The following is a 12,528-nucleotide window of genomic DNA, read 5'->3' as shown; positions in this document are numbered from 1 at the left end:
GGCTTCTGAATCCCCCACCGTGAACTGAGGCTGCCGCGATGACCTGCCAGTTAACCCAAGTCCAGCCTCACTCGCCTTTCCCCACCTCCGCCCTGGGAGCAGCTTCCGCAGGCTCCGGATCTCACCCCACCTGTCGGGATCTCTCTTCTAATCCACCCCTGAGGTCTGACGGACGCTGGAAGCCACGTGTATTCAATGTGTACAACTAGACGAGTTTAGAGAGAACTTGCCGTGACCCGTTGCCGTGGTCTGGCCACCACCTCCGGACGTTCACGCCCATCCTCTTCACTTGTTTAATATCATCACCTTGTGTGCACGTGTGTGATGCGAACATATCACACAGGACCCGAACCCCTCGCTGCTAACTCAGGTGGCTCTGCACAGCACGTCTGCGGGCCTCGTCCACGGGTCAGGCTGCCCCTCTGCACCTCCCACCAGCACCTCCCGTCTCCACCCCAGCCTCTGGCAGCCCTCTCCACTACCTGCGTCCTCACTCCTGCGGCTTTCGGGCTTCTTGTGGAAGTGGAATCCCTTAGTAATTGTCCTTCTTTGTGGGTCCTATTTACTGATGGTGTCCAGTGATGGAGGAGCAGACACAGAAATTATGGTATACACAGGTGATGGAATATTACTCAGTCACAAAAAAGGAGGGCCCGGGCCACTTTAGACACCAGGGATCGTCTCTCTTGCTCAGGAAGTCTCTGCCTCCATCCCTCAGTTCCTACTTCCCCTTCAACACCCAGTTTAGAAGTCTGCCTCTGTTAGGGAAATTAGATAAACAATCTTGTTTAGGCTTCAGAGACAAAGCAGAGCAGGCCTCCGACCATGCGTCTAACCTGCCTGGACACTGCCCGACTGGGAGTGACTGGGAGTGACTGGGAGTGGCTGCCTGCTGTGAGCTGAAGACTTGCAGCACCATAGATAAGATGGGGCAGGAATCTTGAGATTGTTGAGTCTGGGGGTGGAGGGGGGCTCCTGGCCAACCAAGCCCCAGACTTCACTACATTCCAAGTTTTATACAACAAAACAAACAACACTGGCAAGAAAGCAGAGCTGCAATTTTGCTCCCAGATTGATGATAAGATCAGTTTGAGTCCAGCCTGGGGTTATAAGTGGGAACCCCACACCGCGATCTCTGAAGTCTCACCCAGGGAGCAGACGTGCTGCCTGGGACCTTTCCCAGCTGGGACTCCAGATGTGCTGTGACGTGGGATTTCCCAGCGCTGTTTAAGTCTGGACGTTGGTCAAAACCCAGTCTGGTGGTGTATTCTCTGCTCTGTCTCTCTTTTCTTTTAACGTTAGTGTATTCAAAGCAAGCTAGATAATTCTTTAATAAATACTGGCATTATTTACGTGTATCACAAGTGGCTTATTTTGTTAACAAACCCTTTGAACCTGAGATGAAAGTGAAACCTTTCAGCAAAACAGCCTCCTCCAGGGAGGCCTCCTCCACTCCCCAGAGTCCTTTCCGTGAAGGCTGGGCCTCTCCACACCAGCCCCTGGGAAACGTGGCCAGGCTGCACGTCTCTGTCCCAGGCCCTGTGCAGGGCAGTGAGGTCTGAGAGCCCTCCAGGGACACTTGGCTGTTCACTCACTTCGGGCTTCCCCGGTGGCTCGGTTGGAGAAGAATCTGCCTGCCATGCAGATCTGCGTTCGAGTCCTGGGTGGGGAAGCTCCCCTGGAGAAGGAAATGGCAACCTGCTCCAGTATTCCAACCTGGAGAACCCCACGGACAGAGGAGCCTGACGGGTGACAGTCCGTGGGACGGCAAAGAGTTGGGTGTGACTGAGCGACCAACACAATAATGTCCGTGGATGTGTTTCTACACACCCCATCGACCTGGCACAGAGCCGGTGCACATAGAACTGATCTGAACTGAACTGGGTACCAGGTCCCACCCCTAGCGGCCCTGCCGGACGGAGGGAAAGAAGGGGTCTGCCAAGCAGAGCCTGGCACCATGGCCATACCACGCACCCTCTGACTACCAGGGGGAGGCAGGGTGGCGCAGTGACACCACCACCTACCCTCTGACCTCCGGGGGGAGGCGGGTGGCACAGTGACCCCACCACCCATCCTCTGGTCCCTGAGGGGAGGTGGGTGAGGGGAGGTGGGGTGGCACAGTGACCCCACTACCCACCCTCTGACCCCCGAAGGGAGGTGGGCGAGGGGAGGCGGGGTGGCGCAGTGACCCCACCACCCACCCTCTGCTCCCCGGGGGGAGGCAGGGAGGCGCAGTGACCCCACCACCCACCCTCTGCTCCCCGGGGGGAGGCGGGGCCCACCTGACTGCGAGGATGCGCACGGGCTGGGACCGCTGCACCCTCTGCCTCGGGGTCGCCTGTGGCTGCAGAACCCTGGCTCCGGGGGCCAGGCCGCGGCTGTGCTGGCCGTTGTGCAGGAGGGGCGCCGTCTCCGAGGCTGCGCACAGGCTCTCCAGGGACGCGTCCATGTCGTTCACCAGTGCCTCCAAGTCCAGGTCGTCCTCTGTGCGTGGAGAGCAAGAGACAAGCGTCAGCAGCAGTGAGTGGTCACGGCCAGGCGGGCAGCCCAGGGACCGGGCTCCGAAACTCACGACACTTTAAAATACGAGGAGCAGATGGAGGATGCTGCCTGAGACAAGCACGGCTTTCTGTGAAGACCCATGGGTTACAGGTATTACCTGCTGATCCACCAGAAGCAGCCCCGTAATGAGAGCCCACCTGCACTTCCTGTCTGTACAGAAGACCCTCTCAGGGCATCTGCTCAGCTCACACACCCCTCGGGGTCGGGGAGCCCACACAGCCTGGACCCTCTGCCCCAAGCCCAGCTGGTGGGTCCCAGGGGCACACAGAGCCCTAATAAGGCCAATCAGGGCTGCTCCCTTCCCCAAAATTCCAGACAAGAAGCAGAGAGACGGGAACGGGGAGCACCTCGCCTTGCGAGGCCAGCAGGGCCGCTCCCCAGGCACATGGGCTCCAAGGGTGGATACCTGCAGGGCTCTGGGTGCCTGAGAAGCAGAGGAAGGCTGTCCGCGTACAAGAAGGCCTGAGGCTGCATACAAGAAGGCCAGAAAGAGATGAGCACGCAGGGACTCCGACAGGCGATGCTATGCCTCGGCGAGGCTGGCACTGGTCCACCGTCACCCTAGGTGCCCCTGTGAAGCTGTGTTTGGACGGCAGCGGCACATGACTCTGAGGGCTCTGGGTAAAGCGAACAGCCCCCACCATGTGCGCAGCGGTAAGGCCGAGGGCCCCACAGAAATGGACGCAGCCTCCACGGCTGTGCACGCCAAGTCCTCAGACACCGTGCTCAGTTGCTCAGTCACGCCCACCTCTGCGACCCCACGGACTGCAGCCCACCGGGCTCCTCTGTCCACGGGGCTTTACGGGCGAGAACACTGGAGTACGTTGCCATTTCCTCCTCCAGGGGATCTTCTCTACTCATGAACTGAACCTGCGTCTCTTAAGTCTCCTGCACTGCAGGCGGATTCCTTCCCACTAGCACCACCCAGGAAGCCCAACTCCCCACAACAAGCACCTCAAATGCAGCAAAGGCTCATCCCATGCGCTCAGTTTCTGGAGGCCTGTCACTGTTTACCAATGCGGCCCGCACAGCCGGGGCTGCCTCTAGCAGTAGGTCACGCGCCACCCGATCCACAGTCCATCTGCTCCCAACAGCCCGGGGTCACCCAGGAGCGAACCAGAGCTCAGGGCCCCGTCAGTCAGGCGGCCTGCCCCGGCCCCGCCCCCGCGACTCAGGGCCAGCTCTCGGCCTCAGGTCTCCATCTCCCACGCCTGCACCTCTGAGTGGAGCTCACAGGGGTGCCTGGCCCACAGGTGGGCATGAGGTCAGTGAGTTATTGCCCGCTCTGCGACAGAGCCTGGGGCAGGGCAAACACTCAGTCAACGCCATTTATTTGCTCTATGTCACTCATTTGTTCTGTAAGTGACCACAGGGTGGTGATTATTAACCTGGTTTAACAGGTGAGGAGGTTGGTCCAGGACGGGGTGGGGGAGAGGGTGGGACTGGGTGGGCAGGTAACTCGTCCCAGATCACACCAGAAGGGAACCTGAAAACAAGTTTGCAGCTGCCAAGGTGACCTCACCAGGTGTGCACTCATCAATGAACTCACAGATCTTTTCAGAACACTGACCTCCCCTGCCTCTCTGCTCCCTCCTTCATTCAGCCTTGCTGTCTCCCTGGGCAGGAGCACACAAGGAGACAGAAACAAACCAAATGGAACAAAAAAAGCCCTTCTAGAAGGCATGGAAGCTGCAGGGCACAGGGGGCGGGGGTGGGGGTATACAGGCTGGAGGAGGCTGGGATGGGGGATGGAGCACAGGCACGGGAGACCCAGGCAGAGGTGGGAAGACCACAGAACAGCCTCCTCCCAAGGTTCCCTTTCCCCGCAGGCAGTGGTGCCCAGACTAGGAGTCTGGGGAGGGCCTGGACCAGACGAGATGCTACAGGCAGCAGGTAGGGCCCCAAGGAGGACAGACAGACACACAGATGGATGGAAAGATGGGCAGGAGGCTGCTGAAAGAGCTGTGATGAGCATGCAGTCCTGCTGGAGCCAAGGACAGGGGCCCAGGCAGGATGAATGGAGCAGCACTGGGGGAGAAGGAGGGTGCTCAGGGGGAGTGCATTGTCGAATATTAAATATTGACAGATATTAAAGAGACAATATGCTGTACCAATAATTAATAATAACCATGAAATCAAAATCAATCCATCACAAGGGAGAACGTGGGAGTCAGCAGGGAGGGCTTCTGCACAGAGCTTGTGGGGGCAGGAGGCTGGTGCAGGTGGGGAAGGGCCTGGACAAATCAGAGAAACCCCTGCAGGGGGTCCCTGCACGGCCAGTGGGCTTAGGTCCTCATGCGTAAAGGGAAAGCAGGATTTGGCAACTGGACAACGGCTGCCTAAACAGAGCCAGCTCTATCAGGAGACCTCTGCTGCTGTTTCCGGAGCCCTTGGCTAGACATCTGATAAAAAAGTGTTCGTTGCACTGGAGTTCTCAGATGGAACTTCTGTAACGTTCTAGAATGTGTCCATCAGGGAGGCCACTCATCTCCTCCACTGACATGCAACGGATCTGTAATCGCAGCTCATCTCAAACTCTGAAAAACATTAAGTCCACATGCCACCCGCACCTTATTAACAACTCAGGATTTCCAGCTTAACGGACTGTTTCAGAATCAGCAGGATAACATGCCAAGTCCATTGGACTTACAGAATCAGCCTTTGCTGTGGGCAGCGGCCTCTGCCGTGGACGGGAGGCCCTGGCATGGATGGGCAGCGCAGGAGCACAATGGGGATCTGAGGGCGTTTCGTCACCAGCGGGGTAGCCCACTCGATTAACACAAAGGCCACCGTTTTCCTGGCTTTCATCCTGCTTTAGAAAGCAAACAGGAATAGTGTTCCCACTCTCTGACAGCTGTCTGCCAAGAAAATCTCCCCTTAAGCAGATTTTCTTTCAAGTTACTGTTAGGTAAAAGATCAGGACACCGAAAAAGTGTCTAACAGGCTTTTTAATGGCGAAGCGCTCCTCGGCAGGGTTCCCAGACCCGAACGAGGCAGGTCAAGAAGTCCGCGCCTGGACCGTGTAGGGGGTGGCTTTTATACCTTGTTGGGCGGTGGCTTTTATACGTTCATTGCAAGGGATGCGCAGGCTAGATGGACAGGGGTTCGGACAGGTCGCCAGGCCGAGGCATCGCGGGCTTACAGGTCCTTCTACGTGGCTGGGGTGGGGCGGCTCTAGCCGGTGAGGTGTGCTGTCATTGGTCCCCGGGATCTGGGAGGCTCCTTCCGTTAGGGACGTCCCCTGCCAGCGGGAGGGAGAGGAGGGGCGGCCCATCACGGCCCCGGGGTCCGGCCTTACAGTTACCTTCCTCACATGTTTCCGAAACGACTGAGCGACCGAACAACAGCGTATTTCTGAAACCCCCCGGCTGTGCCCGCCAAGGGCAGTCCTCCAAGGGTCCTGTCCTTTCCTTCTTGCTCCTTCCCCCACCAGCCAGGCCCTTCCTGGGCAGCCCCTCGGTGCACCCAGGAACACACAGTGATTCTGACACCGAAGTACATATAAAGGGAAAATGGTAAGCACAAAGGTGAAAGGTGTATGTGCAATGCATGTCCTTCAAGCGCTTTCTCTCTCCTCTGAGGTCGGTTATTGATAAAATTGCTTTCTACTTTAACAGAATACATTCGCCTGTGGATCTATTACAGCCAGGCCAATCATTTAACAATATACTCAGTGGGTTACAAGTTTCACGAATAGACTCTACACTGGCATGTTTCAAACTTGCCTATTTTCTACGGCCCAGATGAAAGGATAAAGAACACGTGGTACCCACAGTCCATGGAATATTACACAGCCAGTAAAAGGGACAAAACTGGGTCATCTGTAGTGATGTGGGTGAACCCAGAGTCTGTCCAACAGAGTGAAATAAGTCAGAAAGAGAACAACAAGCCTCGTTTCTTTAACACTTGTACATGGAATCTAGAAACAGACTATCTGCAGGGCAGGAGCAGAGGTGCAGATGCAGGGAATGGACCTGTGGGCACAGTCGGGGGAGCAGAGGGCGGGACGGACTGGGAGAGCGGCACTCACATATACTCACTAACTGCCATGTGTAAAACAGACAGCAGGGAGACGCTGCCCCGCACACGGAGCGTGGTCTGACGCTCTGTGATAAATTAGAGGGGTGAGATGGGAGCCGGGAGGGAGGTTCAAGGAGGAGCGGCTATCTGTGAGCCTATGGTTGATTCACTTCATTGTACAGCAGAAATGAACACATCGTATAAAGCAACTATAGTAAAAAAAAAAAGTCTAATAAAATATCCTAATCTAGGACAGACTTCAAAATTCCCTCCAGGATCATTTATGAATAGCATTTTGTCTGGTTTGATAATAAAGTCACTTTGGATTGTCTGATTTTACTTAAACTTTGTCCAACTCTAATAAAGACTAACAATTAAATCTTCCAAACAGGAGTTTTAAAGGATTGATTCTAAAGAGGACACGGCCATATGCCATGGTACTTTTAAAATAATAACTACACTGAGATTTTTCTGGATTAACATTCAGTCCTTTCAAAAGTTTCATGACCCAGTCTATTGTGAAGGGACGTTGCCCATGTCTCCTACACGTGATGCTGCCTGCACGCATCCCCGGGGGTCAGCACTCAGCCATATGAGGAAGCCTTCCTACAGGTCAGGCAAGTGGCAGAATCAAACACCAAGGCATCAACAAAGTAGATGCTTCTGTAAAGGACTGTTATCGCTGCTAACTTGAGGGCGAAATAACCATCTGTGAGCCAGGACCTCTGAAAGAAATCCCGCAAGGGGGACAAAAAACAATTTTATACATGAAATTTCACTTCATGCAGATTTCTGAGGGTATATTTACTGGACAGATGTAGGTCAGACAATAGGGTTTAAATCAAGTTATTAATAGTTATTTTCCTTCCTTAAATAGCCCAGTCCTTAGCTGGGCACTGACTTTTGTTCCAGATGTCTGAGTTGATCATCTGATTATAAACGCACAGATACATCTGGTCTCACTGTCATTAGCAAACGGAGTCACAATGAGGTCTAAAATGAGTACAAATTCAGTGAAACAAATTCATGTTCGGACTAATAAATGATTCCGGGGGACTGTCTTCCAAACACAAGCCAGGAAGAGGCCAGGATGCAGGCAGACGGTAGGGTAAGTCATGTGAGGACCCGACCGGTATTCCTCAACCTCCTCCCGGCTCCCCCAGCAGCTTCACTGCCCCCTGCTTGGTTCACAGCAACCTCTGGTGGCTTCTTTAATCAGATAGGTAACATGACACTGGATCCACTTAACAAAACCATTTAGCCACTTTGAGTGCAAGACGCATCCTCCCAGCCCTTGCAGGTCTTCCTCCCTGGCTCCTGGTTCCGGGCATGCCGCCCCTAACGTCCCTGTTATTTGCTAAGTGTAAGAGTGACGGGAGGAGCATCTTCTCTTTATCTGGTCTTCTGTTGCTGTTGCTCCTGAAATAGCTCCCGAGCTACTAGTAAAGGTGAAAGAAGTGTTTTTTGTTAACGATAACAAGCCCCTTTCGACTAGACCCGAGTTGATGTGAATGAGCTGACTTCTGGCAAGCCCCCAGCCACCTGATGGAGACTGGCTGTCAGATGAACCAGCTGTGTGATTAGAGAGCTGGGACTTTGAGCACCACCATGTCCTCCAGGGAGGGGGGAAGGGATAGCGGATACACAAATAGCCAGCGATTTCACCGATCATGCCTGTGTGGTGAGCCTCTACAAAAACCTTACAGGACTGGACCCTGAGAAACTTCCAGGTCGGGGGGTGGGTGGGGTGCTGAGAGGGTGACCGGAGAGCAGGAAGCTCCACCCACTCCCCAGGGATCCTGCCCTCGCACCTCTTCGCCTGGCCATCCCTGAGCTGCACCCTTTACAGCTAGTGAGGACCCCGTCTTCCTGACAGGAGGCTGCTGCAGTAAATCGGGTGGGAGATTCATTCGGAGTGATTCGGAGAACAAGACATTCAGCAAGAGAAGAAAAGGAGGATTCTCTTGACAGCACTGTACCTGAAAACTCCCCAGCGCATGTGCAGAAGCCCAAGTTCTAACCCATTTCTACCTGGACAAGAACTAAAGGTCTGGCCTGCAAAAGCACTTTCAACTTAAACCATGTTCCCCAGGAGTCTTGCACAAATATAACTCAACACGCTGCTGAAATACCTTTTTTTCACACCAGTTCATCTTCAATTCTCGTGAAATTCCAGTCCTGTGTATTTAATTTTTAGTATGTAGAGTTGATTGGACATAAGTAAGCAGAATAAGAAAATCTAGTATTCCACCATTAGGGCTGTCTCGAGCATTCTTTTCTGTTCTGATCATGATATTTAAAGATATTCAGCAAATATAAAAGCAAATCACCTAACCACAACTCCAAACAAAAATACAAGGGGAACTCCCAAATCCTATCACTTAAAAACAAAACAATGTTTTATTTCATTGGTTAGTATGGACAGGCGCGAAATAAAAACCCTTAGAATCAGTCTGTCCTGAATACACACGGAAATAAATATAAACACAGCACTGGAGTGATCCACAACTCCTCATGTTCTCTGTGTTAACAAGAGAAACATTTTCACAACATCTGGGACAAAATAGCTTCTTTTTCCTCTCTACCCCTGCAGACAGCAGCAATTGCCAAATACAATGTGCATTAATTGAGAAACACAGGTCAACAAATTGATTACTTTAATAAACTGTAAGAACTTGCATGGTATTTTTTTCATAGGGATCAGACATATTCTAAAAAGTGCTGCTTGCACTTCCGGGGTAGTTGTGGGGCTCCGAAGTCCCCCTCTTCCAGGACCCGCAGGCCATGTGGTTGGAACCATCACCCAGAGCACAGTCAGGGTGAGCCAGCGACATGAAACTGGACAGATACACCCCACACACACATCCCTGGACCAAGCCAGTTAGACGGAGTGAGCATGGTGACACCCCTTCCAATCTGCTCTTGCTGGGGAATCCGTGTCTCGCTTGGTACTGACAGCTGGGAGCCTGATTATTCTTCCTGGAAAGTCTTTCCTTCTCCTCAGCCAGATGCAGGACTGTGTGCTCAGGAAGGAGGCACCATTTAGTCGTGTGCCTGGTTCCTTGAGTGCTCTGGCACTTTCTTCTGTTATTAGGAACTGCACCCAGAACCCTCCCTAGAGCAGCCCGAAGCAAGTGAGAGAGCCAGCATCCACCAGGCAGCTCTGTCAGAAAAGCAAAGCACGCAGACCAGGGATCCTCTCCTTTCATGCAGTCTGTAACCAGCTTTCCTCAAAGCCACGTTTAGGTCTACGTATTCCACCTAAGGGCCTCCCTGGTAACTCAGCTGGTAAAAAAATCCACCTGCAATGTAGGAGACTCCGGTTAGATCCCTGGGTCAGGAGGATCCCCTGGAGAAGGGAAAGGCTACCCACTCCAGTGTTCTTCAGCTTCCCTCCTAGCTCATATGGTGAAGAATCTGCCTGCAATGCGGGAGACCTGGGTTTGGAAGATCCCCTGGATCATGGAAAAAGCAAGAGAGTTCCAGAAAAACATCTATTTCTGCTTTATTGACTATGCCAAAACCTTTGACTATGTGGATTAAAATAAACTGTGGAAAATTCTGAGAGAGATGAGAATACCAGACCACCTGACCTGCCTCTTGAGAAATCTGTATGCAGGTCAGGAAGCAACAGTTAGAACTGGACATGGAACAACAGACTGGTTCCAAATAGGAAAAGGAGTACGTCAAGGCTGTATATTGTCACCCTGCTTATTTAACTTCTATGCAGAGTACATCATGAGAAACGCTGGGCTGGAAGAAGCACAGGCTGGAATCAAGATGGTCGGGAGAAATATCAACAACCTCAGATATCCAGATGGCACCACCCTTAGGGCAGAAAGTGAAGAGGAGCTAAAAAGCCTCTTGATGAAAGTGAAAGAGGAGAGTGAAAAAGTTGGCTTAAAGCTCAGCATTCAGAAAACGAAGATCATGGCATCTGGTCCCATCACTTCAAGGGAAATAGATGGGGAAACAGTGGAAACAGTGTCAGACTTTATTTTTTGGGGCTCCAAAATTACTGTAGATGGTGACTGCAGCCATGAAATTAAAAGACGCTTACTCCTTGGAAGAAAAGTTATGATCAACCTAGATAGCATATTCAAAAGCAGAGACATTACTTTGCCAACTAAGGTCTGTCTAGTCAAGGCTATCGTTTTTCCAGTGGCCATGTATGGATGTGAGAGTTGGACTGTGAAGAAGGCTGAGCGCCGAAGAATTGATGCTTTTGAAGTGTGGTGTTGGAGAAGACTCTTGAGAGTCCCTTGGACTGTAAGGAGATCCAACCAGTCCATTCTGAAGGAGATCAGCCCTGGGATTTCTTTGGAAGGACTGATGCTAAATCTGAAACTCCAGTACTTTGGCCACCTCATGCGAAGAGTTGACTCATTGGAAAAGACTCTGATGCTGGGAGGGATTGGGGGCAGGAGGAGAAGGGGACGACAGAGGATGAGATGGTTGGATGGCATCACTGACTCGATGGACGTGAGTCTGAGTGAACTCCGGGAGTTGGTGATGGACAGGGAGGCCTGGCGTGCTGCGATTCATGGGGTCGCAAAGAGTCGGACACGACTGAGCGACTGAACTGAACTGAACTGAACTGGAGAAGGGAACGACTACTCCAGCACTCTTGCCTACAGAATCCCATGGACAGAGGAGCCTGGCAGACTACAGTCCATGGGGTCGCAAAGAGTCAGAGACAGCTGAGCGACTTTCACCTTCACATTCCATCTAAGGGGCTTCACACATGGCGATAGTGGTAAAGAACCTGCCTGCCAATTCAGGAGACATACGAGATGCCAGTTTAATCCCTGGGTCGGGAAAATCTCCTGGAGGAGGGTATGGCAATACTTCAGTATTCTTTCCTGGAGAATCCCATGGACAGGGGAGCCTGGTGGGCTACAGTGCATTGGGTCACCAAGAGTCAGACACGACTGAAGCGACTTAGCACACACACATGCATTCCGTCTAAAGAAGTACCACCCCTCAGGATTGTTTTAGTGTCGACAGCGGTGACTCAGATTCAGTACCATCAAGAAGTGATGGGTTTTCTTGATGGCTCAGCAGGTAAAGAATCTGCCTGCAATGCAGGAGATGCAGGCTGGATCCCTGGGTTGGGAAGATCCCCTAGAGGAGGAAATGGCAAACTCCCTCAGTATTCTTTCCTGGAGAATCCTATGGACAGAGGAGCCTGGTGGGCTACAGTCCATAGGGTTGCAAAGAGTCGGATACAGCTGAGCACGCACAGAAACAGTAACACCGATGAGAAAGTCTGTGGGCGCTGCTCACGGGTTAGTGACTGTTGGGAGCAGAGGAAGGAGGATGAAGGGAACTGACCAGTCCTGAGAGCCTTGGGCTCCTCCACCCCAGAGGCCACTGCATTTGCAGGGACCCTGGGCTCCGTCTCTGCCTTGGGCTACATATTCAGGCTCTCTTCACTCTGACCCCAGGGAAGACGTTGTAAAAGACTGTGGCTGCACAAATCCTTCCATCTTCAGTTCAGTTCAGTCGCTCAGTCGTGTCCGACTCTGCGACCCCATGGACTGCAGCATGCCAGGCCTCCCTGTCCATCAGCAACTCCTGGAGTTTATTCAAACTCATGTCCATTGAGTCAGTGATGCCATCCAACCATCTCATCCGCTGTTACCCTCTTCTCCTCCTGCCTTCAGTCTTTCCTAGCATCAAGGTCTTTTCAAATGAGTCAGTTCTTTGTATGAGGTGGCCAAAGTATTGGAGTTTCAGCTTCAGCAGCAGTCCTTCCAGTGAATATTCAGGACTGATTTCCTTTAGGATGGACTGGTTGGATCTCCTTGAAGTCCAAGGGACTCTCAAGAGTCTTCTCCAACACCACTGTTCAAAAGCATCAATTCTTCGGCGCTCAGCTTTCTTCACAGTCCAACTCTCACATCCATACATGACCACTGGAAAAATCATAGCCTTGACAAGACC

At 52.5% G+C, this 12,528-nt stretch overlaps 1 protein-coding gene across 2 annotated transcripts in view; it reads right to left on the bottom strand.

Annotated features, from left to right (window-relative positions):
- The window catches only part of GRB10 (growth factor receptor bound protein 10), a 215,047-nt gene that overhangs the window by 70,685 nt on the left and 131,834 nt on the right, over positions 1–12,528 (bottom strand). For both annotated transcript variants that reach the window (XM_052638568.1, XM_052638570.1), the window contains one exon: positions 2,283–2,484. In XM_052638568.1, the coding sequence (XP_052494528.1) occupies positions 2,283–2,484 (202 nt within the window). The remainder of the gene's footprint in view (positions 1–2,282; positions 2,485–12,528) is intronic.

The sequence above is a fragment of the Budorcas taxicolor genome, chromosome 4, assembly GCF_023091745.1.
Source record: "Budorcas taxicolor isolate Tak-1 chromosome 4, Takin1.1, whole genome shotgun sequence".
In the NCBI taxonomy this organism is placed as follows: Eukaryota; Metazoa; Chordata; class Mammalia; order Artiodactyla; family Bovidae; genus Budorcas; species Budorcas taxicolor.
This window is presented reverse-complemented; position numbering and strand designations above follow the sequence as displayed.